General features: G+C 42.9%; 1 protein-coding gene across 1 annotated transcript; it reads right to left on the bottom strand.

The window, feature by feature from the left end:
• Positions 1-1836: 1836 nt before the first annotated feature.
• On the bottom strand, positions 1837-23737 carry Spmip3 (sperm microtubule inner protein 3). The gene is made up of 5 exons (XM_004853583.4): positions 23646-23737; positions 21051-21119; positions 12434-12529; positions 9169-9341; positions 1837-2000 (listed from the first exon to the last, which is right to left on the bottom strand). Exons 1-5 carry the CDS (start codon positions 23717-23719, stop codon positions 1894-1896), a joined length of 519 nt encoding a protein of 172 aa, XP_004853640.4. The 5' UTR covers positions 23720-23737; the 3' UTR covers positions 1837-1893.
• Positions 23738-24259: the final 522 nt, after the last annotated feature.

Here is a 24259-nt window from a genome sequence, read left to right as displayed (position 1 = left end):
GTAGTTTTTGGCAGTGACAATATAAGGGCAGAGACTGAGCTGTATATGATAGTTGTATATTATTAAAATTAAGTTGGTATTAAAACTGTTGTTACAGGGCTGGGGATTTAGCTTAGTGATTCTGGCCTGAGTTTGATCCCTGGTACCAAAACCAAAAAAACAACAAAAAAAACTATTGTTACAAATTTAGGACAATAATTTGTAATTCCCATAGTAACCACTAAGAAACTATCTAAAGAATTTATACCCCCCCCCAAAAAATTAAGACAACACCACAAAATATCACCTCAACACAAAAGAAGGCAATAAAGGAGGAAATGAGAAGAAAGGTATAAGACACGTAGACATAAATGGTAAAATGGCAGGAATTCCTTCTAGCAGTTATTTTAAGTGTAAATGGAACAAATTCATCCATCATAAAGTGGAGATTGGCAGAAAGGGTTAAAAAAAAAAACCCCATGATCCAACTGTATACAGTCTATAAACTCATCTCAGATCCAAAGATCCAAGATTTGGAAACAAATTGTGAGTCCCCTCCAGGAAAAACACTAGTAACTGGCAAAAGTTTGTACTGTTACTTTCTTTTCCAAATGGTCCTGGGGGCCCTTGTTAAGGTAATTGTGCACTGAGAGAAAAGATAAACTCACTGCTTGCAGGAGACCCAAAATATCACTGCAGCCCTCCAGTTACAATAGGTGGTTGTAGCGAACAGAGAGGATCAATGATATTTTAGCTCAAATATGTCTCACAATGGGTCCCCGTTTCATGTGAAGTCATTTCTTATTATTTTGGTCTTTGACCTTCATATTGTGTTACTTTTTTCAAATCTCTTGATGGCACCTGATTGACCTTTCATGTCAAAGACTGAGGCAGTAAAAAACTACATAAAACTCTGTTTTTGAAGGAAGAGTATTAACTGGTAGGATTTACTTTGGAGTGGTTGAATAAGAAGCCAACTAGTATGCCAGGAGGTAGGCAGCCAGAATGTGACATTCTTCATTTTGAGATCATTTCCTTTCGCCTCTCTGCTTCCCTCATTCACTCCCTCCCTCCTCCCCTTTTAAAAAATTTTTATTAGTACATTTGTAGTACATAATGTCCACCTTCCTGGTGTGGAGTTGGTCCATATACAGAACACATCTTCATTCCTTTTTTCATAACCTCCCCCTCATCTTGATCCCCTTCCCATCTGAGAAAGATCTCTCTCCCTACTTCCTATTAGCTATCTTTTTATTTTGTTCTTTAATATTTAAGCTTGTCTGTGTGATTTCACTTAACATTGTAGTCTCAAGGTCCATCCATTTTTCTATAGATGACTCAAGTTTATCCTTCTTGGCACAGTAGTACTCCATTGTGTATAAATACCATATTTTCTTTATCCATTTGTCTGTTCATGGACACATAGTCCACTTCCAGGATCTAGCTATTATGAACTGTGCTGCTATAAATCTAGATATGTATGTGTCGCATTATGATGATGTCTTTAACTTTTTGGAAGATACCTAGAAGGAAAATAGCTGATCAAATGAAATTTCTATCTTGAAGTTTGTTTTGTTTTGTTGTGAGATAGGGTCTTGCTATGTAGTTCAGGCTTGCCTTGAACTCACTATGTAGTCCATGCTAGCTTTGAACTCATGGTGATCCTCCTGCCTCAGCTTCCTGAGTGCTGGGATTACAGGCGTGTGCCATCACCCCGGCTGTTATGGCTGACTCTTGATTCCCTTTTCTTGGCTGATCAACTTAATCTGAAAAGAATTTACAACATGTAAATATTTTAGGATTAGGGCTATCTGTATACATACTGAAATTAAATAGTTCTGCTACTATTAATCTCTCTGAGAATCACTAAGAATGCCAACAGTTATTTTGTTTGAATGCCATGGTTCTTTTAGTTTAAAAGCATTTTTTCCAAAGTTGCCTCTCTTCACAACAGTAGAGCTCTGGCAATGAATTAAGTGCCCCAGGATTTGATGAAATTGTGGCCAATTTCTGATCTCCATCTGGAATTTAAAACAATGATTTAAGAACATTACTCCTAAATTTTAACATACTGTCCTTTGATCAATTATGCACAATAACAATTTATGAAATTTAGGGCAAAGGGATGTACTTAAAATATGAGGAAAAGGGCATAGTTAAAAGGTCGTTTCTTTGGTCCAGTCTCCAATTAAAAGGCCTTATTGAATTATCCCAAAATGTAAATAAAACAAAATGAATCACATAAATTTGCATTTTCTGTCCTGATTCTAGACCCCAACCCCTACATTTTCAATGAGCCACTTTGTATCATCTTTGTATCAAATCCAATTATTGCCATCCCTAAATTTAGACCAACTGGAGTTCTCTCCTATCTTGTAACTTCTAGTCTGAAATCACTCAAGTCTCCTTATCTAAAGGTAAGAGTTCAACTTGGGTTGACTACAGTTGATGATGGTGTTGTAACAGAACTTCACTATGTAGGTGTTTTATTTACATTAACCCTAATAATTACAGCAACCCTCAATGATACACAGATACAGCATCATCTCAGAGATTAATTCATTAGTTCAAGTTCACTCACATAGGAGACGGAGCTCAGATTCCCCCACAATTCTCAGGCTCCAGTGTCACGAATCTTTTCACTGCTGTGTTCCATTCACACCTCAACAGCATTTAAAGAAGTAAACATTTCTTGATGTTAAGAAAGACAGAATATTTCATTAACCCAGGAAATATGCTTAGAAACACTACATTTGGAGGATTTTTTAAAAATTTAAGTGCAATCCTGTCTGTAGTTAGTAACCATATGAATTCTGAAGGCTGATTATGCAGTCAAATAACAATTAGGATGGCCTTCTTGAGAAGAACATTGTGTTTTAGGGAAATAGGATAAAAGCGTGAGAAATTCTATTCAACAGCTCTTAGTGATCTTTGCTGTAGGATTTACAGTAGACACAAATCATACACATACCTAACTGATTCACAGTAAAGGTCCTGAGTATAGTGGATCTTGTCAATCCTCAAAATGCTATACAAATAGGAGGTACTATGGAAATAATACAGATAGGAGATTATATGTGAAATAATTCAATTCCCTCATCATTTAACAAAATTAATTATTGTTTGTGTGGATTTGTGGTGACTCCCTGAAAGTTATTGAAAACTAAAATCAAGAACTGAGAACCCCAGAAACTATCCAGCTTGCTGAGAATTCAAGCATATTTACATTCTATACACTTTATTTAGTATCATCACTCTTAAATGTTATTGGAGATTTTCAAAGATAACTTTGTACATGAGTTTTGTGCACTAGTTTTTGAACTTGATGTCAGTGGAAGATTCAATTCCATTGTATTTTTAAAAATATATTTATAGGGTTGGGGATTTAGCTCAGTGGTTTCGCCACCTGCTGCGCAAGCACAAGGACCCAAGTTCAATCCCCGGTACCAAAAAATATTTTTTATATATATATATATTTATAATGGTATATATTCTTGATCAATAATAACTGGCATTTTTGAAGACTTTATCAATATTATTTATATACATATCTCGATTCTTTTAGGTGGGTACTATTTTTATCCTTTTTGCAGGTGGGGAAATCAAGGGTCAGAGAGACTGAGGGTCTCATAGCTCCTGAAAGTCTATATTTCATTTTGGAAAAGTGATTTCTTTAAATGATTTGGTACCAGGGTGAATGATGTAAGGGCAGCTTTCTTCTGAAGAGCTACCTTATCTTCCTAGACAGTAAATTCTCTACAGCTACAGGATGTAGCCTTCTCTACAGCCTGCACATGATCAATTCTCATGTGCTCCCTAAATAAATAATGGTATGTGCTGAGGAAGAAGTTGTGCTTAGGAAGAAATTTTTAAGCAATAACCACTGCCTATCATAGTCTATTTTTAATGTTTTAGCAATTTCCAAATCAGAAATCTCAGAACTGAACATGAAATGCAGATCATTGCTAACATATCTTCTGCTCTTAAAACTCGAATCACAAGGTTGGGGTGTAGCTCTAGTAGACCATTTGCCTAGCATGTGCAGTGGGTTTAGTCCCCAGCACTAAAACAAACCTATGCTTTGATAAACACCGTAACTTTCTGTTGTTCTGTGAAAAGCCCTTCCCCACAGACTCTAGGAGTCAGTTTCTTGATCTGAACAAGCATTGGGTTTGATCCCTGCTATCTTCTCTGTCAGTGCTGTAATTTGTAGGTTTCTCTGTTAAGGCTTCTTGCAGACCAAACTTTTGTCCACCTGACAGTTTATGAAACAGTTGTCACTTGTGTATCTCTCAAGTCCATCTCAGTCTCTACTGCTGCCACCCATTAGCAGTTGCCTGCATCACTGGTTCTCAAACTCAGCTGCACAGTGGGAGTTTTTAAAACAATGCCTGGGACACCCCAGTCACACCCACGGGGAGATTCTGATCTCATTGGTTGGGGCACAGTCTGGATTTTTAAAAACTCTTCAGGCACTTTAGTCAAAGTTAGAAGCCTGAACTGACCCAGTCCATTTGTCTCCTGGACCACTCTTTGCCCCCTCTGCCCTGCTTTCTTCTCCAAAGAGACCTGTTTTCAAAATGATACTTTAATCACCACCTCCCCACTCCTAAAATCTTTTAGTCTCAGGCTAGAGGCCAAACTCCTGAACATTGCCTGTGAGGTCTTTTCTGGTCTTACTATCTCTTCAGCTGTGTCCTGTTCCATGAACCCTTTGGCACACTTGACACGTGCACTTAGGAATGAACTTAGGGCTTCATGCATGCTTACCACACTTTCTGCTGGTGAGCTGCAGCTTCATTTCTCTTACTCTTCTTCAGACATATCATGCTCCTTCCCACGACAGGCCTTTGCACAGACTGTACTCTGCGAAGCTATTTCCCTAACTCCTTGTCTAGTTAGCTTTTAGCTCCTCCTTCAGGTCTCAGCTTCATTTCCTCAGAGAGACCTTCTCCGATCTATTGTATTCTCTCACTGAACCACATAAATTCCTCTTTGTAGCGTTTATAGCAAGTGGAATTTGTGACTACTTCTATGCTGTTCTATTGAATCTCTGTTGTAGAAACTGTGTGTCTATGTTTGCTTCACATGGTATTGCCAAAACCTTAGCATATTGACTGGCATTTAAGTAGGCTCTCAGATTGTTTACCGAAAGCATAAATATCAATGAATGAAAATGTGCCCAACATCAAATAGCCAAGTCTAATTGATGTCATCTCCAGAATATCTGTGGAATCCATTTATTGCTCTTGATCTTCCTGCTGGTCCAAGTCCTCATCGTCTCTGGTGTAAACTATGAAATAGCTGCCTCAGTGGTCGGCATTCCTCTACCCTGTCCCTCTCTAAACTGTCTCAACAGCCAGAGTGATCTTAAAATCCAAGTATGTCACTCCTCTTTGAAATCCTTCAGCATCTTCCCATTGCTCTTGCAATAAAACCCAGCCACCTTCTCTCTCCTGCCCTCACCCTACCCACTGAGCCTCAGTGGGTTCCCCAAATATGCCAAGGCCTTTCCAGCTCTCAGGATGTTACTTTTTACGCTCCTTTTGCCTGAAATACTTCCACCTGACTCATTTGTATTTTTCAGATCTCAGCTAAAATTATATACACATTTTCCTTGATTGCTCTGTTTAAAGGAATTTCCCTTAGCAGTACTCATCATCCTGCTTATTTCTCTTATAGCTCAACATGGGCATGTTTTGTATCCTCTACCAGAATATTGGCTTCATGAAAGCAGCTATCTGGTCTGTCATGATCACTTTATGCCCGGGAAACACAGTGTCTAGTTCATAACATGTGTTCGATGAACAACTGAATCCTGCTATGGTTGCCAGCTTCCCAGGAACAGGCTACTCACGTAACAGGACGACTTCAGCCCTGCCATATGTGACTAATAGGGTACAGCAGAAGGGATGGTGTAGGACTTTGCAGTCTAGGTCATAAGATGCATTGCAGTTTCTACCTTGGTCCTGAGTTGCTCACACCAGGCTTGCACCGGGACACCAGAGCAGCCGCATGTAGAAAGGCCCCAAGGTCCCCAGCCAACAGCCAGCTTGACTGTTCTGTGGGTAAGCTGCCCTGGAGATATTGACCACCCCAGCAGGTCAGCGGAGACTAACACTCTCCCTGATATCTGCCTGAAGCCTCAAGGGACAGCCCAAGGCAGAACTGCCCAGCTGAGCAATTCCTAACCCACAAGGAAAACCTCGTCGTTCAGGTTTTAAGCCACCAAGTTTTTGAATGATTTGTTACTCAGCATTAGATAACTAATACACATTCAGTTAATGATTCAACAGCAGATACAATGAATACTTCAATGTAACTCATCTTTGGAGTAGATCAGGCTACCACCTCACTGGGTAGGGGATACCCAAAGCTGTTCCTCATCATTCATCACTCAGCCTACGCTTTCTAGTGTCATATTTTCAATTATCTACAGGTCCTAACTTGAATGTATCTGCCTAAAACTGTTATTTTTATCAGAGATCCCAACAATCTTGCAGAATTGAGAGGCTGTGGAGTTAGCTTTAATTTCTCTTGTGCACTTTCTATTACCACTGCCCTTGCTCACTACAAATATGCTGCCATGTAAGCCTTCATTACGTTTCCTCTGCAGCCTTCCCAGTTCACTTAAGAGCAAGGGCTTTGGAGGGACCTATGTGGGTTTGATCTGGATGATAACCTACAGGCTCCTTGCTTGAGTAGATTCTTAAAGTCTAAAACTCAGTTTCCTTTTCTGCTAAAATGGAGGTCTTAACAATCCCCATTTCCTGAGGGCTATGACAACAGATGGCAGCAGTCTGTATACTCCTACTCCCTATGTTGCTTAGCGCAGTTCCAGGTGCATGACAGATATTTTACATTCTAATAACTATCTTACAGGTAGACTTAAAATTTCCATTTTCCAGAGGAGCAAAAAGGACAAGACAAGCATCTTGCCCAACCCCACTCAGCTAGAATGTTCCAGGCCCGTAGCACTGTGATGCCCAAGACCTGTCCACCCCATAGTGTTCCACCCCACATCCCAAGACTGTGCTCGTTAGCAGACCCGCCTTCTCCAGGCCCCTGTGCTCCACAGCTGACTAGGTCACCTCCTGGACTGTGGTCCGACAGTGGCACTGTCTGCATTCGGCTTCCCAGGCACCTAAGGGGGAGGCCAGGGTCTTCTGCAGCCATCCACAGTCCCTAGTGACAGTGCTCCTGCTGTGCTGTCCCCTCCTCCCTGGTGTGAATCTGACCCATCATTTCCCTGTGCACACTGCAGTCCTGGCTGTAAGGCCCAGGTGACCCCATCTTTCCACTCTGGCTCTTGTCATTCTCTTAAGAGGTTGATGTGTCCTGTGTCATCTTCCCAATTGGACTGTAAGTTCCTTGCACTTGAGGTCATTGCCTGGAATTTCTGTGTGCCTAGCAGAAGGCTAGGACAGTAGCAAGTGGTTAATGTTTAATTGCTCTGCTAGGATATTCACTGGGCTTATAGATTTGCAAAGAATTAGGAATTGTCTGTCTGTCTGTCTGCCTGCCTAACAAGATTTCCTCTTGGCAGAGGAATTGTGAAGTAGGTCCTATTTGCTGTCACTTCTGGAAGCTGATCTGGATCCCCTCCTGCAAAAGATTTCACACACCCCCGTGATCTTGAAGGGATAAATGGCTCCTCCCGCTGTGCAGGGTCAGGAGTCTTGTGGACCCTTCCCAAACACCATCCTCGGGCCAGCAGCTTCTGTCCTGCCAGGTCTCACACACCTTTCAGGCCTAGCCTATACCCCTTAACCCACTTCCTTTACCACAGCCTTGCCAAAGCCCCACTCACCCTGGCCTCCCTCCCAGCTCCTCCTTCTCTGAATGACCTTCCTTTCATCCCCTGCCTCCTCCTCAGTCCCTCTGCTTCCTCCCTTCTCAGGCAAAAAAACCTCTGGCATCCAGGACCTGGCTTTGCCCCACTTGCAGTTTCTTACTCGATCAGTTACTTACTTTGTCAGTCTGGCAGCCATCCCAGCTTCACCTACTGCCACTTTGTCCCTGGCTCAGCTCTCTCAAGATCTGCCTGTCCCTGCCTAGTTCCCACTCTTGCTGTTCCTGGGTCCCGGCTTGGCCATCTCCTCCCTGCCCAGTTCTGTCCTGCAGCTCTTTGCTCTGGACAGAAGACAGAAGGGCAGATCCTTCCCACCCCACCATTCTTATCTACCAGTTTCTTTTCTTGCTCTTTAAAAAGAAAGAAACTCAATTTAAAGAAAATCACTAAATCACTAGTAGGTGACACTTGGCTGTGACAGGAAAAGCAGAGCACACCAGGAATCCAGTGCTCAGGGTCTGTATTCTGCTTCTCTTACTACTAGCTGTCCGGTCTCCGCAACTTGGTATCCCTGAGTATAAACGGAAAATAACAGCACCCACCTCAGCTGCCATGGGACTGAATATGTACCTGGCACAGTGTCAGAGCCCCCGAACGTTGGGGTTTGCTCACTTAGAAAGTCTCTCAGTGAAGTGATTCGTTCAGTGAACTAAAATCCAAGGCACCAGTGACTACAGGAACATGAGGAATGTTTAAACTGTTGTCATGTCAACACTCCCAGGATTACCTCTGTCCCCCTCAGTGTCCTCACATGTGTCCCAATACAGAAATACTACAAGGGGTGTGTAGGTTTTTCATTTTGTTTGTTTACTGCAGTACTGGGGATTGACCCCAGAGCCTTCACACTGAGCTACATCCCCAGACCTTCTTTACTTTTTATTTTGAGATAGGGTCTCACTAAGTCATGCATTTCCTTAGGCTGGGCTCAGATTCGTAATCCTCCTGCCTCTGCCTCCCAGAGTGCTGGGATTACAGGCATGCCCACTCATGCCTGGCTATGGAAGTTTTAAACCACATGCTCTGATGTGTCAAATCACACACCTCATGGTGTGATCTGGGGCTCAGTGAGGAGCAGTCACACGTGAGCCTGCTTCCTAAGAAGGACATGCACACATTTCCATCCCTGCAGGCTCAGGTGCAGGGAGCTGGATGAGGGGGTAGGGAGGACACCTAGGGCAGCCCCCTCACTCCTTCTGCCCCCAGACCCACACATCTCCCTACCTCCAACTTGACCAGCCCCAAACACTCCCTGAGCTGGGGAAGCCCAAGGGACAAGCTCATCTTGTGGCCTAGACAAGGTTCATCTCAGCGAGTCAAGAGCACTGGACATGACTTACCGATCTTGTAAAATGGCAGTGAATAGTCTCTTTGGTAAGTGGTTTCCTTATACCATAGTTCAGCAGTCTTTGAATGCCTTTGAAAACAAATATATCGAATGAGCGTCTGTTGATCTAATTGAGGTTGATCAGGAGTTTTTCTCTTGGATGAAATGCCCAAGTCTATGAGTGGTCTAAGGAAAGATAGAAATACCTTGCTGAGCACCCATTGGAGGAAAAGTGGCCCATTTTCTCAGCAACTGCAGTGGCCAGGAGGCTAACAAGACAGGAATGACAAGACTCCTGTTGCCCCAAGGACACCACTAGTAAAGTTATGATAGAGAGTGCAAGGATTTCAGTCCTTGGGTTTCCCTTCAGCGTTCCTCCTCCTCCCCAGTCATAGATCACAAAAGGTGACCTGCGTCACACCTCCCCTGCTCTGCCCATGCCTGCTCTGTGCTGTACTCCAGATCTCCCTGGTACCGGTGCCTTGACCATCATAATTTTTCTGTGCATGTTTTGGTCCTTCAAGGACCTAGTGAATACTTTTAGTGAAACCACCACTGCGGTGCATTGTGGTGTTTGACAGACCTGAAACCAATTATAAACTTCCTGTATTGCTACTCCAATAGGCTTCCTCCAAAGATGAAAGCAAGCAAGATAATGGCAAAATACTTTCATACAACATGGGAATTTTCTGGTACAACTTTGGTGGTATAAATTAAGACCTTAAAAATGTGCATACATTTTGTCTCAGCAATTCTAGCAGTTAGGGATATCAGTAAAAATTTAGCCCTAAGAATTCTTACCAAATTGTTTTTATGATAAGAGAAAGTACTAACACCTTCATTTAAAAAAAAGAAAACAATCTAAGGTGATGGATATATGCCAATTACCCTGACCTGAACATTACACAGTTGTATTGAAATATCTCCCATAAATTTATACAATTATTATGTCAATTAAAAATAAAAATATATTTTAAAAAAGAAAAGATGTGGAATTAGTAATATAGTAGACATACAGAATTACCAGGCCACCTTTAACAGTGATGAGGTAGAATTACAACTTTTGAGATGAAAAAAGTCCACAATATATTACTAAATTTAAACAAAGGTTGTAATTAAATTATGCACTTTAAATGGATGACTTGTATGGTATGTCTAGATGCCTCCCCAAAGCTTCATGCAGTCATAAGTGGGGCTTTTTCAGAGGTGGCTGGATCTAGAGTGTGTGATGCTGCAATTGATTCGTGGTACAATGCTAGGCTGAAGGACTCTAGGATTAAGGGTGTGACTGCTACCCACTCTAAGTAGTCGGGATAAGATAAAAGGAGCTGAAAGATGCTGTTAAGGTCCCTTGTTGCTTTTGCTGTCATCTGTGTGCAATGAACCTTTTCTCTTCTGCAACGCCCTTCTGCCATGTGCCACTCTGCCTTCGAGCCAGCTGATTGTGAACTGAAACCTCTACAAACTGTGAGCTAAATAAACCTTTGCTCCTTTAACTTTGGATGTTGAGTATTTTGTTCCAGCAACAAGAGAGAAGTAACTAAGACAGTATGTGAATTATCTTAATAAACCTGTTATCACACACAAAAGTTTCACACCATCCTACCCTATTTTGGCATGGATTAAAAGATTCTGGATGACTATCTCTAGGTTATGACATTATCAGTGACTTTCAATTTTTTTTATCATTGTTTTCTAAGTATTCTAATAAATATGTATATTTTCAAACTATAAAATAAGTGAGGTGAACTGGTATAGATGGGAAAAATATTAAATGTTGTCTGAGATTTAGGAACATCTTATTCCAGTCAGGTGAGAAGACATGGTCTCCCACGATGAGAGCACTGTGATGATATCACATTTACAAAGAGCTGGCTAAAACTGGATAATAATAATGTTGGGAGATTGGCGAACATAACTCAGTGATAGTGCACTTGCCTAGCATGTATGAGGCACCAGGTTCTATTCCCAGCACACACACACACACGTACACACACACACGATATTGAGCAGGTGGTATGGCTCTTTGATCTAGCAGGTGCATGCATGAAGCAATGGGTTCATTTCCTAGCACGCGTGTGCACACACACACAATAATGTTTGCCTAATTCGGTAAAAACTTGATTGCAATGTGCCTTCTTTAATAAAGAATATGTTAGCAGAAATGGAGTGGCTCTCCTTGAAGTTCAGAAAGAACAGGAGTAAGAATGTGAGCACACTTGTGGGATACTGAACTGGGAGAGATGCTGGCTGGGGGAGGGGTGCTGTGCTGTGCTGTGCTGTGGAGAGGCTGGAGAAGCATCAGGAACACCCTCCTCTCCTTCTTCATGCTCAGCAGGTACTTGCCCTTGTAAACTGGGTGCCCTAATTGGTAGATGGGAGTCCCCTTATCCTACAAAATATGCCTCCCACTGGCAATCAGAACATTATCTGTTGAATGTGTCATATCCTATCAGATTGAGCCCTGTGAGTCTATTATTGTCAGTCCAGTCACTTCTGCCATTGATGGCTCTGGTGTCTGAACCAGATCCCAGTGACGGCCCCAAGATCTACCCCTCTGCACTACCAGCCTGCCTCTGCTTTTCCCTTCGGTGTTTTTCAAGAACCAGAATATTCTTCCTCTTCAAGGAAAATATTAGTGTCCTTCTGAAGGCAAGACTTACTGTAGTTCTACGGCCTCCCTAAACTAGAAAATAAGGTCAATGTAACTGTGGGTTTTCTTTTTTTTTTTTTGTGAAAACGATTTAGGCCAAATTTATAAATTTACCATGAAAGAAACAGAATCTCAGTAAATTTAAGTTATTTGATCAATTTGAAATTCTAAACTGATGTTTCTCAAATTCCTGTGGTGGTTTAATAAAATTTTATTGCTCATCATAAAATTAAGATATGTTCATTAGCAAAAAATCTGAGAAAAAAGATTAAAAATAAAATATAAAATACTAATAATCTTACCACTCATTTAGAAAAAAACAAAAAACAAAAACATTATTGGGGCTGAAGGTGTAGCTTAATGGTAGAGCTTATGCTTGGTATGCTTGAGGTCCTAGGTTCCATCCCTTGTGCCAAAATAAAACAACACAAAAGCTAAAGAAAACAAAATCCCAACATTTTTAATAATTTGGTATATTTTCTTCTAAACCTTTTTCTATCCATTAAGTAGTAATTTTTTTAACCATTATTAGCATCATTAAGATTGTGTCATCCATTTTTTTTTCTATTTATCATGCTAGCTTTGGTGACTTTCTTGGAAATTAAGGTTTGGGAATGTGTCTCACCTGGAAGGTGTCTTCACACTGGAATCAATATGGAGTCTTGCCAGCTGCCCAAGGTAATAGCCTTGGAGGTCCTTTCCTTGGTGGTTAATGAATATACTAGTGGAGAAAGAAAAGAGGGGAGAAAAAACCCAATTATTACAATTAGTTCTCTGCAGGAGAATACAAGGTGTTTGAAAGAAAACGCATTGGGACTTTGTCCCCTGTTCCTGGCAACCAGAACCCATGATAGTGGGTTGATAGTGTCCTTTGTTATTCATAATGAGTCCCTTTCCACCATCCCTGGATTTATGGTACTTGCAGGTCTCCTGTCCTCCACCACAACCTCCAACATTATAATAAAATGTTGTTTATTTTCAAGATACATAAAGAAATATTTAATGTTATGTTCAAAATATTAGGAAAAAAGAGAATATATAAAACCAGTGGGGCAAATTGGTAATTGTTGAAAGGTTATACTATGTTTTTCTACTTTTGATATGTTTGCAAAATTTCATAAGAAAAAGTATAATAGCTAAGTATATATTAGAACTCAAATTAAGCAGGACTGTGAAGGCAAAGCATGGAGTGCTTGTAAGCCTGGAAGAAGGACTCAGGCCCGGAAGCATGACCGGGAGCCCACAAGATAAGAGGGGTGGTGAGACTCCTGAGACCGCACAAGAGATGTGGTTGTACAACTGGAATACAGTGGCGCTATAGTTTGGATGTTGAATGTCCCCAAAGGTCCGTGTGTTAAAGGCCTGGTCCTCAGGGTGATGCTTTTGGGAGTTGGTGTAGCCTCTAGGAGTTGAGGCTTACGGAGAGTCCATAGGTCATTGGAGGTATGAATGGAATTATGGGATTATGGGACCCCAATCCCCCTTCTTTTTGCTTCTTTTGCTTTCTGATCATGAGGTGAGCAACTGGCTCTGCCACACACTCCCTTCTATTGCTGTCTAGCATGCCCAATAGAAGCCAAAGCAATAGGACCAAGTGATCACGGAATGGAACATCCAAAACTGTGAGCCAAAATAAATCTTTTCTCTTTATAAAATAATAATCTCAAGTATTTTGTTACAGTGATAGCTAAATAATACAAGTGGTGCTCATACTTTATATTTTAAAATGCATCTTTACAGTAAATTACTTCTCCCTTTATTTTCTAATTGCAACACTACATTGGTGTTTTAAAATTATGTGTGGATTATATTACCTGCAGGTTTTATTTGTTATTTAAAAAGGGTGTTGTGTATAAAAGCTTGAAAATCACTGATGTAGGTGATAGGGCATCTTTGTAACATTTTAAAGAAGATTAATGACATGATACATAAATTTTCTCTGGTGGCAGTGTGGAAAACAAATTTGAGAGCAATCTGACTAGAAGTGGAAAGACTGGTTAGGAAGAAACTAGTACTTCATGCGAGACATGATGAATCTGAACAATGGGGTGGAAATGTGCATGGAGATGATGGATTGTTTTCTTGGGAAATGTAAACAGAATGGGTGCTGTGTGCACCTGCCACAAAAATAGCAACTAAGGCAATGCCTAGATTAAACTATTCTACACACCAACTATTCAAAATGTCATGTACATAATAAAACAATATTATCTGTCAATTTAAACACTGAATAAAGATTTAACAACAATACAAATGAAAAGTAGGAGATGAGAGGACTGGTTGAGGATTTTTAGGAGATGGAATGATGAAATTAAGGATAAAAGAGGGAGAATTGTCCAAGAGAAGGCCTAGGCTTCAAGCATTGGGAAGAACACTGTAACTCCTGAGAGAACAAAGGAAGGAAATACTGTTGGGGATGTGTCTTTATCAAGTTTGTGATGCCTGCATATGTGGAATCATTTACAGATTCTGAACACTCAGTAGATGCCATGAGAATTCATAGAAAAGGAGAAGAGTCCATAGAGAGGAGCACATAGTTTTGCATAACATAGCTCACTACATACATGTTGGATTGTTGCAGAAATCTTGGAAAGAAATACACAGACACACAGAATTCGGATAAAATAATAAAATTTCTTCTCGCGAGTGGGTGGGAACGCCAGAAACCAGTCTGGTCAGTATCAGCCCCCTTTGTTCAGCATTTCCCTTTTTGTATCCTTTTTAGCCATTATCTCATCCCTAGTGATCTTTGATATGTAAATACAATTCCAGTTCCTATTTACAAGTCACAGACCCAAAGATAGGCCATATACATTCTAAATTCACCCTGGCTTGGTAACTTTGTTAGGTTAATGAAGTTATAGGTTAGAGTCAGAAAATCCTCACCTTAAACAAGGAGTTATGGGAAAAGCAAATCTTAAAAGAACACATTACTTACTTTGCTTCTACAATTACCTTAATATTCAATCTATTAAGTTATCTAAAACTTCTCCATATCAGGATCATGAGAGGGAATTTAAACTATGCCTTCCATTCAACCAACATTTATTGGATACCATGAGTACACTGCACTCACTTAGGTTCTGCAGATACAAAGCTAGGAAGCAGTACTGGTCCCCAAAATGCTCTCCATATGCTGAAATAGTGGCCTGAATGAAGGGCTGACAGCACAAGGAGGGAGGGGTGTGTCAAGGGTTTGAGTAGGCAAATAGGATGGGGAAGGTACCCCAGGTGAAAGGCACTATAGAGGCGAAGCGTTGGATAGAATTGAGTAAATTGTGTAGGGATGCATTAATCAGCTTTTTGTTACTATAATAAATGCCCGGGATGAACCAACTTACAAAGAGGAAAGGTTTACTTGGCTTTGAGTTTTGAAGGTCTTGATCCATGATTTGGGCAGTGATGAGTAGCACATCACAGCCAGAGTGCATGGTAGAGCAAAGCAGCTCGCCTTGCAGCAGTGAGGAAACGGAAGAGGAGAGGCAGGGTTCCATATCCCCATTCCAGGGCACACGCCCAATGTCTTAAAGATACCACTGGCTCCCAAGAGTGCCATGGACTGGGGACCAAGCCCTCACCAGAGGGGCCTTTGGCAAGCAATCCAGATCTGAACTAGAGCAGGGGCCAGAGTCAGCCAGCGGTCCGGTGTGAAAGGCAAGTGCCAGTCTGCACAGGACGCCACAGGCTCAGACTTCCTGAAAACCCCCAGGCTGTCAGCTGGGTACTATGACCAGTCCTGCCTGCAGGGTCAACAACTGCATGAAGTCATAGAGGAAAGAGAAGCTGGCACCGAGGCAGAGATCACATGACATTTCTGAATGCACGGGAGGGGCAGACAGGCTTGCTCAGGCACCCTCTCAGTTTCTGAAGCTAGGCCTTGAAGGGCTCCTCCAGAGCGTGTTAACACTCGGGAGGGTCCCAGGGGTCCAAAGGACCCTCGGTTTTCTCATCCTCTTCCTTGGCATGCACCCACAAATGCCTGCCAGGTTCAGGTGGGCAGTCCAAGGCTTTCTCTGCAGAAGCAGCTTGTAAAAGCTGCTCTGAGTGCGGAGAAGCCCTTCCCCAGCGCCGAGCAGCCTCTAGCCCAGAGTTTCGTGGGCAACCCACGGTGGATATCGGCAGGAGTGGGTGGAGAGCAAGAAAGCCCGTGTCAGGAAGCAGCGGCCAGAGGGAGGGCAGCTGGGAGAGAAGTGGAAAGATTTGGGGAAGGAGGTCATGGTACTTTGCCTCCCCCTCTGCATACATTTCCCAAGCTCCCCCATGTGGTCTTCAGGTGAACGTGAGAAAGCTTCCAATGCAGATATTAAAACACCAGGTTTTTCTGCAAGAGGATTGTTTCCTCCTGGGGGTGCACAGCCAGCCTCTCCCTCAGGAGGCTGGGTAGGAGGCAAAGCAATGAGTGAATAAAGGCCCCTGGCCCACTCCAGCTGTGCGTCAGAGCCCTGCCCAGGCTGTCCTCAGACCCACTGTGCTGACTGAACTGCAGAAAGATCCTTCCTTCTCTCCAGCTGGCACAGGGGGCTGAGTCCCCCATGCATTATTTACAAGCCCCTGACAGCTTGGCTCTCTGAGGTAGTGTGTACCATCCACAGGAGAACAGCCTGCCCTGAGGGAAGTGACTGTAACCAGAGCAGGATCTGGGCTCAGCCTCAGGCAAAATTCAATATGCACAGGTGAGGTCAGGGGCATGTGTCCTCAGAGCCTGGACGGTGGCCCAAGGTGCCCCGAGTCACTGATACACCTGGGTTGTGCCTCACTCTTTACAAAGCACCTTTAGAGAGATGTTCTCATCTACTTCTCACAGTCACCTTGCAAGGTAAATATTAACTCCCTGTTTCATAAAAGGAGTCTCAGAGAGGTTAAGTGGACTTTCTAAATATCACTCCATTAGGAAATGCCAGAGCCATGAAGCAAACCCAGTTAGTTCCCTAAACTCCACGTCGCATCGAGTCATCTCTGTGTTTAGATGATGATTCCTCTTTTCCAGAAAAGTTCAGCACTGTTTCTGTGTGACTCTGTGACTCTGCCACTTGCGGGCAGACAGCAAATAGGCACAATATACCAAGACAGCAGGAAGAGCAGTAAAGATACCGCTGTTAGTGGGGTGGACGCTTCCATTGGAATAAAAGCGTCCATTGCAAGCTCGGCTGTCTGCGGTGTGCTGGGTGATAGAGACACGTGGTGTCGGTGTTGTCTTCTCACCCAAAGTTCATCACCTGGTAAGGAAAATCACATTCAGGCAACTAACAAATCATAGCCAATATGGTGACTCCAATAACAAGTTAGGAAACTGAGCCCCATGGGGAAGGAGTAACTTCGTTAACTTAGCTAAGTATGCACTAACACATACAGAAGAGGCAGGGCTAGGAGATGACCAGTCTTTCTCACCTGGATCCACAGTAGCTCCTCAAGGAAAGGGGAGCCTCAGTTTCTCATCAGTAAGGTAAGAATGATGACTGTCATCTGTGTTCATGGCTGCATCAGAGTAAATGAGACATTTGTACGTGGCTACTAAAATACCTCCTTAATCCATGGCAGGGCAGATGAGCTGACCACATAGCTGCCTCTAGAGCTTTCAGGCGTCACTCCAATTGCACGCATATGCGTTGTGTGTGTGTGTGCGTGTGTGTGAGTGTGTGTGTGTTTTGCTGGGAACTGAACCCTGGGCCTTTTGTATGTTAATTACACATTTTACCACTGAGCTACGCCCCAGCCCAATCAATATTTGAAAAATGCATTGAAATCTGACACATTCTGTTTAACCCCTAGAAGTGATCTTTTCAGAAGCATCTTAAGCTCCACAAACCAGTGCAGTGTGTGTGACCCCACCCCTGGGCAACAGGGCTCTGGTCTGTGGCTTGGGTATGGCATTGGTTAACACTAGCATTTAATATAACTCTTTTTACAAGAATCTGATGTGGTCACTAAAACTTGTGAGCCAAGAAACATTTACTTTTATTAGTTTTCCCTGCTGGCTTGCAATTCTGTTTCCCTAGTAGAGCCCTCAGAGTGAGGCAGCTAAGGATGGGTTGGATGAATGCTTGTGCGGAGCAGCAGAAGGGCAGCTAGGCTCTGTTGGTCATCAGGAGGCTAAACCACAAATGAAGGACAGAATCATTTTGATTGTTCATTTATTTTAATTTACTCAACACCTGTGCGTAGAGGGCCTACCATGCATGGCCATCTGTTAGGCAAAGGTTATGGAAGTGAGTTATAGAGAAAGGCAAGCAAGCCCTGCAGTGAGGAGGTTAACCTGGAACTGCAGTAAATTGCAGTGACTCTAAGGACAAATGGTGGCACCAGGTCAATGAGTTCAAGTCCCACCTGTTCCAACTGTCTTGGAACAATCCATTACCCACAGTGTGCCTTGTTACCTCATCTTTAGTTCACAGTTGTAAAGATAAAATGAGATAAGCACTTATGATAATGCGTGTATGTTTGTCAGTTTTCTGTGGCTGTGATAAAATTCCCGAGAAAACAACTTAAGAGGAGGAAAGATGTGTTTGAGCTCACAGTTACAGAGGTTTCAGTCCATGACTACTTGGCCCTATGGCTTTGGGCCTCTGGCAAGGAAGGACAACATGGAGGGAAGCACTGGAGGAGCAATGATACTTCCTGACAGCCAGGGAGCAAAGAGAGTGAGAGAGAGCCCAAGAGAAAAGGGTGTAAAGGCAAAATACACCCTTCAAAGCACCCTCAGTGACCTAGTTCCTCCCACCACTTCAAGTTCGCACCACCTCCCAATAGCCTGTTCAGCTAGGAAGCCATCAATGACTTAATCTGGCAGTGATGTTAGTATTCTTATGATCCAATAACTTCTCAAAGGCCTCAGCTCTGAATACTGGAGCTTCGGTATTATATTCAGTATACCAAGTCTTCAACACATGGGTTTGACAGGATGTTTCAGATCCAAAGCATAATGGCTGGGCCCACAATAAGAGCTGTCTGTTAACTACTATACCAATGACAAGACAGACTGGAAAAAAACAATATATGGATATTGTGATAACATACACAAAAGAAATTCAAAAAGATGTGAAATAGGGAATCAGAGAGGTGGAGAGGTAGGCAGAAGGAGAAGATCTTTTCTAGTCCGGGTGGTCAAGGAATGACTCACCAGTTAACAACGGAGCTGAGACACACTGGGTAGAAGGAGTAGGAAGGGTTGAGGGGAAGGAGCAGCCCACATAGAAGGAAAATTCTGTAAGCCCCAAGGAGTAAAAGAAGCATGGCTTCCTGAAGAAGCCAAAGGAAACACAAGGGGCTTGAGTTAGGAGAAGGTTGGAGAGATAAGCAGGGATATTTCCTGTGGGGCATGTTGGCCCTGGCAACGAGTTTGGATTTTATGCTAAATGTAGTGGGTTGCAGGGTTTTATCCAACAGAGTGCTGTGATCCAATTCAAATTTTATGAAGCTCATCTGGAGAACAGATTGTTGGAAGATGAGAGTAGGCATTGTTGAAGATGAGTAGGGAGAGGTGACGGTGGTCTGGAACATGTGGTGTCAGGGAGCTGGAGCCAAGCTGCTGTGGTTTGGCTCTGAAATGTTCCTCAAAAGCTCAGGAGTTAAAGCTTGGTCCCAGTCTGTGGCACTACTGGGAGATGGTGGAACTTGGTGAAGGAAGTGGGAGGGGGCTCTTTGGAGGAAGTTATGTCCCTCAGGCACGTCCTCAAAGGGGATATTGGGACCTTAGCTCTCTTCTCTTTCACTTCCTGGCCACTATGAGGAGAGAGACTTCCTTGGTGATATGCTTCTGCCATAATGTACTATACCACAACAGGCTCAAAGAAATAGAGCCAAGTAACCATGGACTGAAACCTCCAAATCCATGAGCCAAAAGAACCTTTCTTCCTCATAGGTTGCTTATCTCAGGCATTTTGTCATAGTGACATAAAACTGACTAACATTTAGATGGAAGAAGCATTTAGATGGGAGAGAAGCATTTATCCTGGAGGCAGAGTTGATGGAATTTGCTAAGGGAGGGGATTTGCTATTGTTGGAAAGGCATGTGGCAGGCGCAGAGCTCCCCAACAGTGAGCCCTGCTGGTGGAGGGTGGGGCACCCTCTGGTGGGGAGAGGAGTGATTGCAGCCTTCTTCCTCTTCTGTAGCTTTGATGATAAGTGCAAGTGACCTGAAGATTGCCCAGCCTTAGGTTTTCAGTGGGCACTTCTGCTTTGCTCCACCCATTCTACCTTTGTTCCACCCAAAGCCTCGGGATCCCCAGGGGGCTGGCTCAGGCCAGACCCTGTTAGTGATTTGGTTCCATGGAACACCAGGCAACAGCAGCCAACAAAGATTTGTTTGCATTTTCCCAGGGAGACAAGACCACAGTTAAATAGGCTCCACAGTAGACAAGACAATCTCATACATACACAGAAGGAACAAGGACTTGTGGGGAAGGAGGAATCAGGAAACACTGGAACCACTCCCTGTTCTTCTGCACCCTGCTTGCTCTTTGGTTTGGGTGGATTTTAGGGACTGAAGGGTAGGCTCTGTGCTTTCTCTGAAAAGAAGATTCTTAAGGAATCCAAGAAGGAAGCAGTCTCCTACTCACCCGTTTCAGTAATTTTTGAGAGAAAAGAACTTCTATTTGTTGACCAAATTGTTAGAATGATTAAATACTAAAACAAGCATAAGGCTTGCTCAAATCCACAAAATCAGTATTGCTACCAAGGGGCTGAACCTAACAACAGCCACAGTGTGAGGGTTGCTGTTCTGATTTCCTGGCTTCTAAATATCTGCAGTTCCCTAGGAGCTGGTGGTGAAGGGAGAATATGGTTAGGATTTACTGATTTTTATCTGATATCTCTTGACAAAATGAACCTAGCACTGTGAAATGTGTCTGGGATTCATTTTACCTGTTCCACACATGACCCCGGAGAAACCCCTCCTTAGTTTCCATGTGTGCAGTCAGCTCCCATAGGAGGGAAGCATGGGGTGGTTTGATTAAAGGATTCCCATCCAAAATTTGGGCTTGGGTCCTTCATACTTCTTGTTAAAGCCCTTCCTAAGAGAAAGCCAGTATCTCCCTGATCTTTCTGGAATGGGAAGCTTGCTTAGATTCTGCAATAAATACGGGATTTCTTTCCTTAGGATGATCCCTAAACCAGAGAAGCTTCACTAGGCCCCTCCAGAAGTGGTTGTCTCTCAGTTGTGAAGTGTAGGGTGAACAATTCTAATTCCTCAGATCACTGCCTGCCTGGCCTCTGCTCTGGGAGGCTTTTGCAGGTGAGAACATTACCTGGGTGGAATCCCTGGGTGACGATCAACAAATTCTCGAAGCCAGATGTGGGACATGATGAATGGGAACCTGAGAAAAAATTACAGAGTGACATTTCATGCAGTGTTTATGTACATTTCCAAGCATAAGCTACTGCTGCAGTTTGAATATGTAATGTCTCTGTCTTAGTTGCTTTCTCGTTGCTGAGACACAATCCCTAATACCACAATTTAAAGGAGGGAAGGTTTATTTTGATCCATTTTGATTTTAGTTTAGTGTGTGGTGAAAGATAGGGGTCTAGTTTTAATCTTCAGCAAGTAGAAGCCTATTTTTCCAGCACCATTTATTAAATAGGCTATCTTTCCTCCAGTGAGGGTGTTTAGCCCCTTTGTCAAAGATGAGGTGGCTGAGTGTGTCTGGAGTTGTTTCTGCAACTTCTAATCTGTTCCACTGATCCTCAGGTCTGTTTTTTTGCCAGCATTATTCTGGGTTTTTTTTTTTTTTGGTACTGGGGATCGAACTTCTGCTTGCAAGGCAGGGAGCAGAACCACTGAGCTAAATCCCTGGCCCACATCATGCTGTTTTTACCACAGTAGCTTTGTAGTATAATTTTAAGCGAGGGATTGTGATGCCCCCTACCTTGCCTCTGTTGCCCAGAATTGTCTTTGCTCTTCTAGGTCTCTTCTGGTTTCAAATGAATTTCAGGATTGTTTTCTCTAATTCTGTGAGATATGCTATTGGAATTTTGATTGAGATTGCATTAAATTAGCAATTTGGGAAGTATAGCCATTTTCACTATATTGGTTCTTCCTACCCAAGAACAAGGGATATCTTTGCATTTTCTGATATCCTCTTTGATATCCTTTTTCAGAGTGCAGTGGTTTTCCATATAAAGGTCTTTTACTTCCTCGTTAGATTTATTCCTAGGTATTTCATTTTTCTTGATGCTATTGTGAAAGGTGTTGCTTCCCTAATTCCTCTCTCATTGAGTTTGTTGTGTATGGGAATGCTATTGATTTTTGACTGTTAACTTTATGCTATGCTACTGAATTTGTTTATTAAATCTCAAAGTCTTTTAGTGGAGTTTGGGGTCTTCTCTCTAGAGCATTATGTCATCTGCAAATAAGGATAATTTAACTTCTTCCTTTCCTATCCTTATTCCTTTTCTTTCTCTTGTCTAATTCCTCTGGGTAATGTTTCCAGAATTATAATGAATAAGAGTGGTGATAGTGAACATCCTTGTCTTGTTCCTAATTTTAGAGTGAAAGCTTTCCGTTTTTTGTCCATTTAATATGATTTTGGCTGTTGGTTTGTCATAGATGGGTTTTATCAGATTGAAATAAAGACCATCTATTCCAATTTTCTGTAGAGTTTTTAATCATTGGACTTTGAGTATTGGACTGTGTCTAACACTTTTATTTTGGCACACAGTTTGTAGAGATTTCGGTCTGTAGTTGGCTAGCTCCAAGGTAGGACAGCATAGTCAAAAGGCTTGGGCAGAGGAAAAGCTGCTCACCTCATGGCATCCATGGGAGAAGAGAGAGAAGGGCAGAGCCAGGGAAAGAGATGCACCCTTCCAGGCTACATCCCCAGTGGACCACCTCTTCCAACCAGACCCCACCTCCTAACAGCACACTTAGCTGTAAACCCATCAGTGCACCAACCCACAAAGAGTAGAGTGCCCTGTGCTCCACTCACCTCCCAAAAGCCCCACCTATGATCACATGAGGCTCTGGGCGGAATCTAGATGTAAAACAAACAGTCCCCAAAGGCCCATGTGTTGAAGGCTTGTCTTATTGGGAGGTGGTGGAACTTTCAGGAGCTGGGGTCTGGTGGAAGGAAGTTAGGTCACTGGGAGTGTGCACTTGAAGAGGATATTGGTAGGTCAGTCCCTTCTTCTTTCTCTCTTATACTTCCTGGTCACTGTGAAGCAGATAGGCCTCTACCACACGCTCCCACCATGATGAACTGTGCTTCCACAGGCCCAAAGCAACAGAGCCTAGTGACCATGAACTGAAGACTCTGAAACTGTGAGCCAAAATAAGCCATTTTCCTTACCTAAGTTGGTTATCTAAGATATTTTATCACAGTGACAGAAAGCTGACTAACACAGCTATCTAGTGCCACAAAGTCCAGCTTGGAGGAATTATAGTAAGAAAATTGATATAGTAGAAGGACTATCCAGAGCTTCTCATAGGAAAGGAAATACAAGACTAATAAAGAAGGGGGAAAAAAGGAAAGTATAAGCCAAAACAATATGCATATGCTGCTTTTACTTTTTTATTATTAATTTTTGCAGTACTAGAGGTTGAACCAGGCCTTCACACATCCCCAGCCCTTTTTATTTTTTGAGACAGAATCTCACTAAGTCACTAATTTGCACAGGCTGCGCTCAAACTTTCCATCTTCCTGCCTCAGCTACCCAGAATGCAGCGATTCCAGGTGTGCGCCACTAAGCCTGGCTGAGCTCTATTTTCTCTGTGATGTCTGAAGCTCCTGCCCAGTCCTTGTTCTGTAATGGCTTCTCTGATGTTTACAGGATCGCCTGACCTCAGATGCCCTGCCTCTTATAACTCAGTCTCCTTGACCTGTCTGGAGCAGTGGTTTCTTCCTCACCTGCTAGCATGGAGGATGATCCCAGTGACAACCCTCACAAATCTTGAAGTTCTGTTCAGACAGCAGCATTGCATGTCCGTGATGACGCTGTTACCCAGTGTACTGCCTCTGTGACCTCGCTGGATTGCAGCTCCACCCTAATCTTGTTTATCATTGAGGACAGGAGGGCTGAAGATTAACCATCTCTCTTCAAGTGAGCTGGCCTAGACTGGCTGGACCTAAAATGGCTCATGCCTCTTTTATTTATTGACTTTTCTTTTTAAAAAAAAACCCCAAAACGAAAAGTACCATTCGGAATGTCGCGTGGGGACCATCTCCTCAGTCCCTCTTAGTGGATTTTTTTACTGCACAGGTAAACACCACATTCCCCGGAGTCTCTGCAGCTATAACTCGGGACATGAGTTAGAGTCCTTTGGTGTGATGGCCTGGGTGGGAGTTGGAGGGAGAAAACAAGGCAGAGGCCGCTTCCTGCTGCTTTGACCTTTCCTATTGGCAAGCCAGGTTGTGACGGTCCGGTGGGTTTGGAAAACAGAGCTCCAGTATCCAGTCTCCAGCTCGGGGATGCCAAGATGCCGCTGCTGTCTCAGGGGTCAATGCCAGCTTCACCTGTGTGG

Source organism: Heterocephalus glaber, unplaced genomic scaffold (assembly GCF_053883595.1).
Source record: "Heterocephalus glaber isolate CG9 unplaced genomic scaffold, H.glaber_assembly_v1.0 deba00001600, whole genome shotgun sequence".
Lineage (NCBI taxonomy): Eukaryota > Metazoa > Chordata > Mammalia > Rodentia > Bathyergidae > Heterocephalus > Heterocephalus glaber.
Note: the sequence above shows the minus strand (reverse complement) of the source record. Positions and strands in the feature narration are given on the sequence as shown.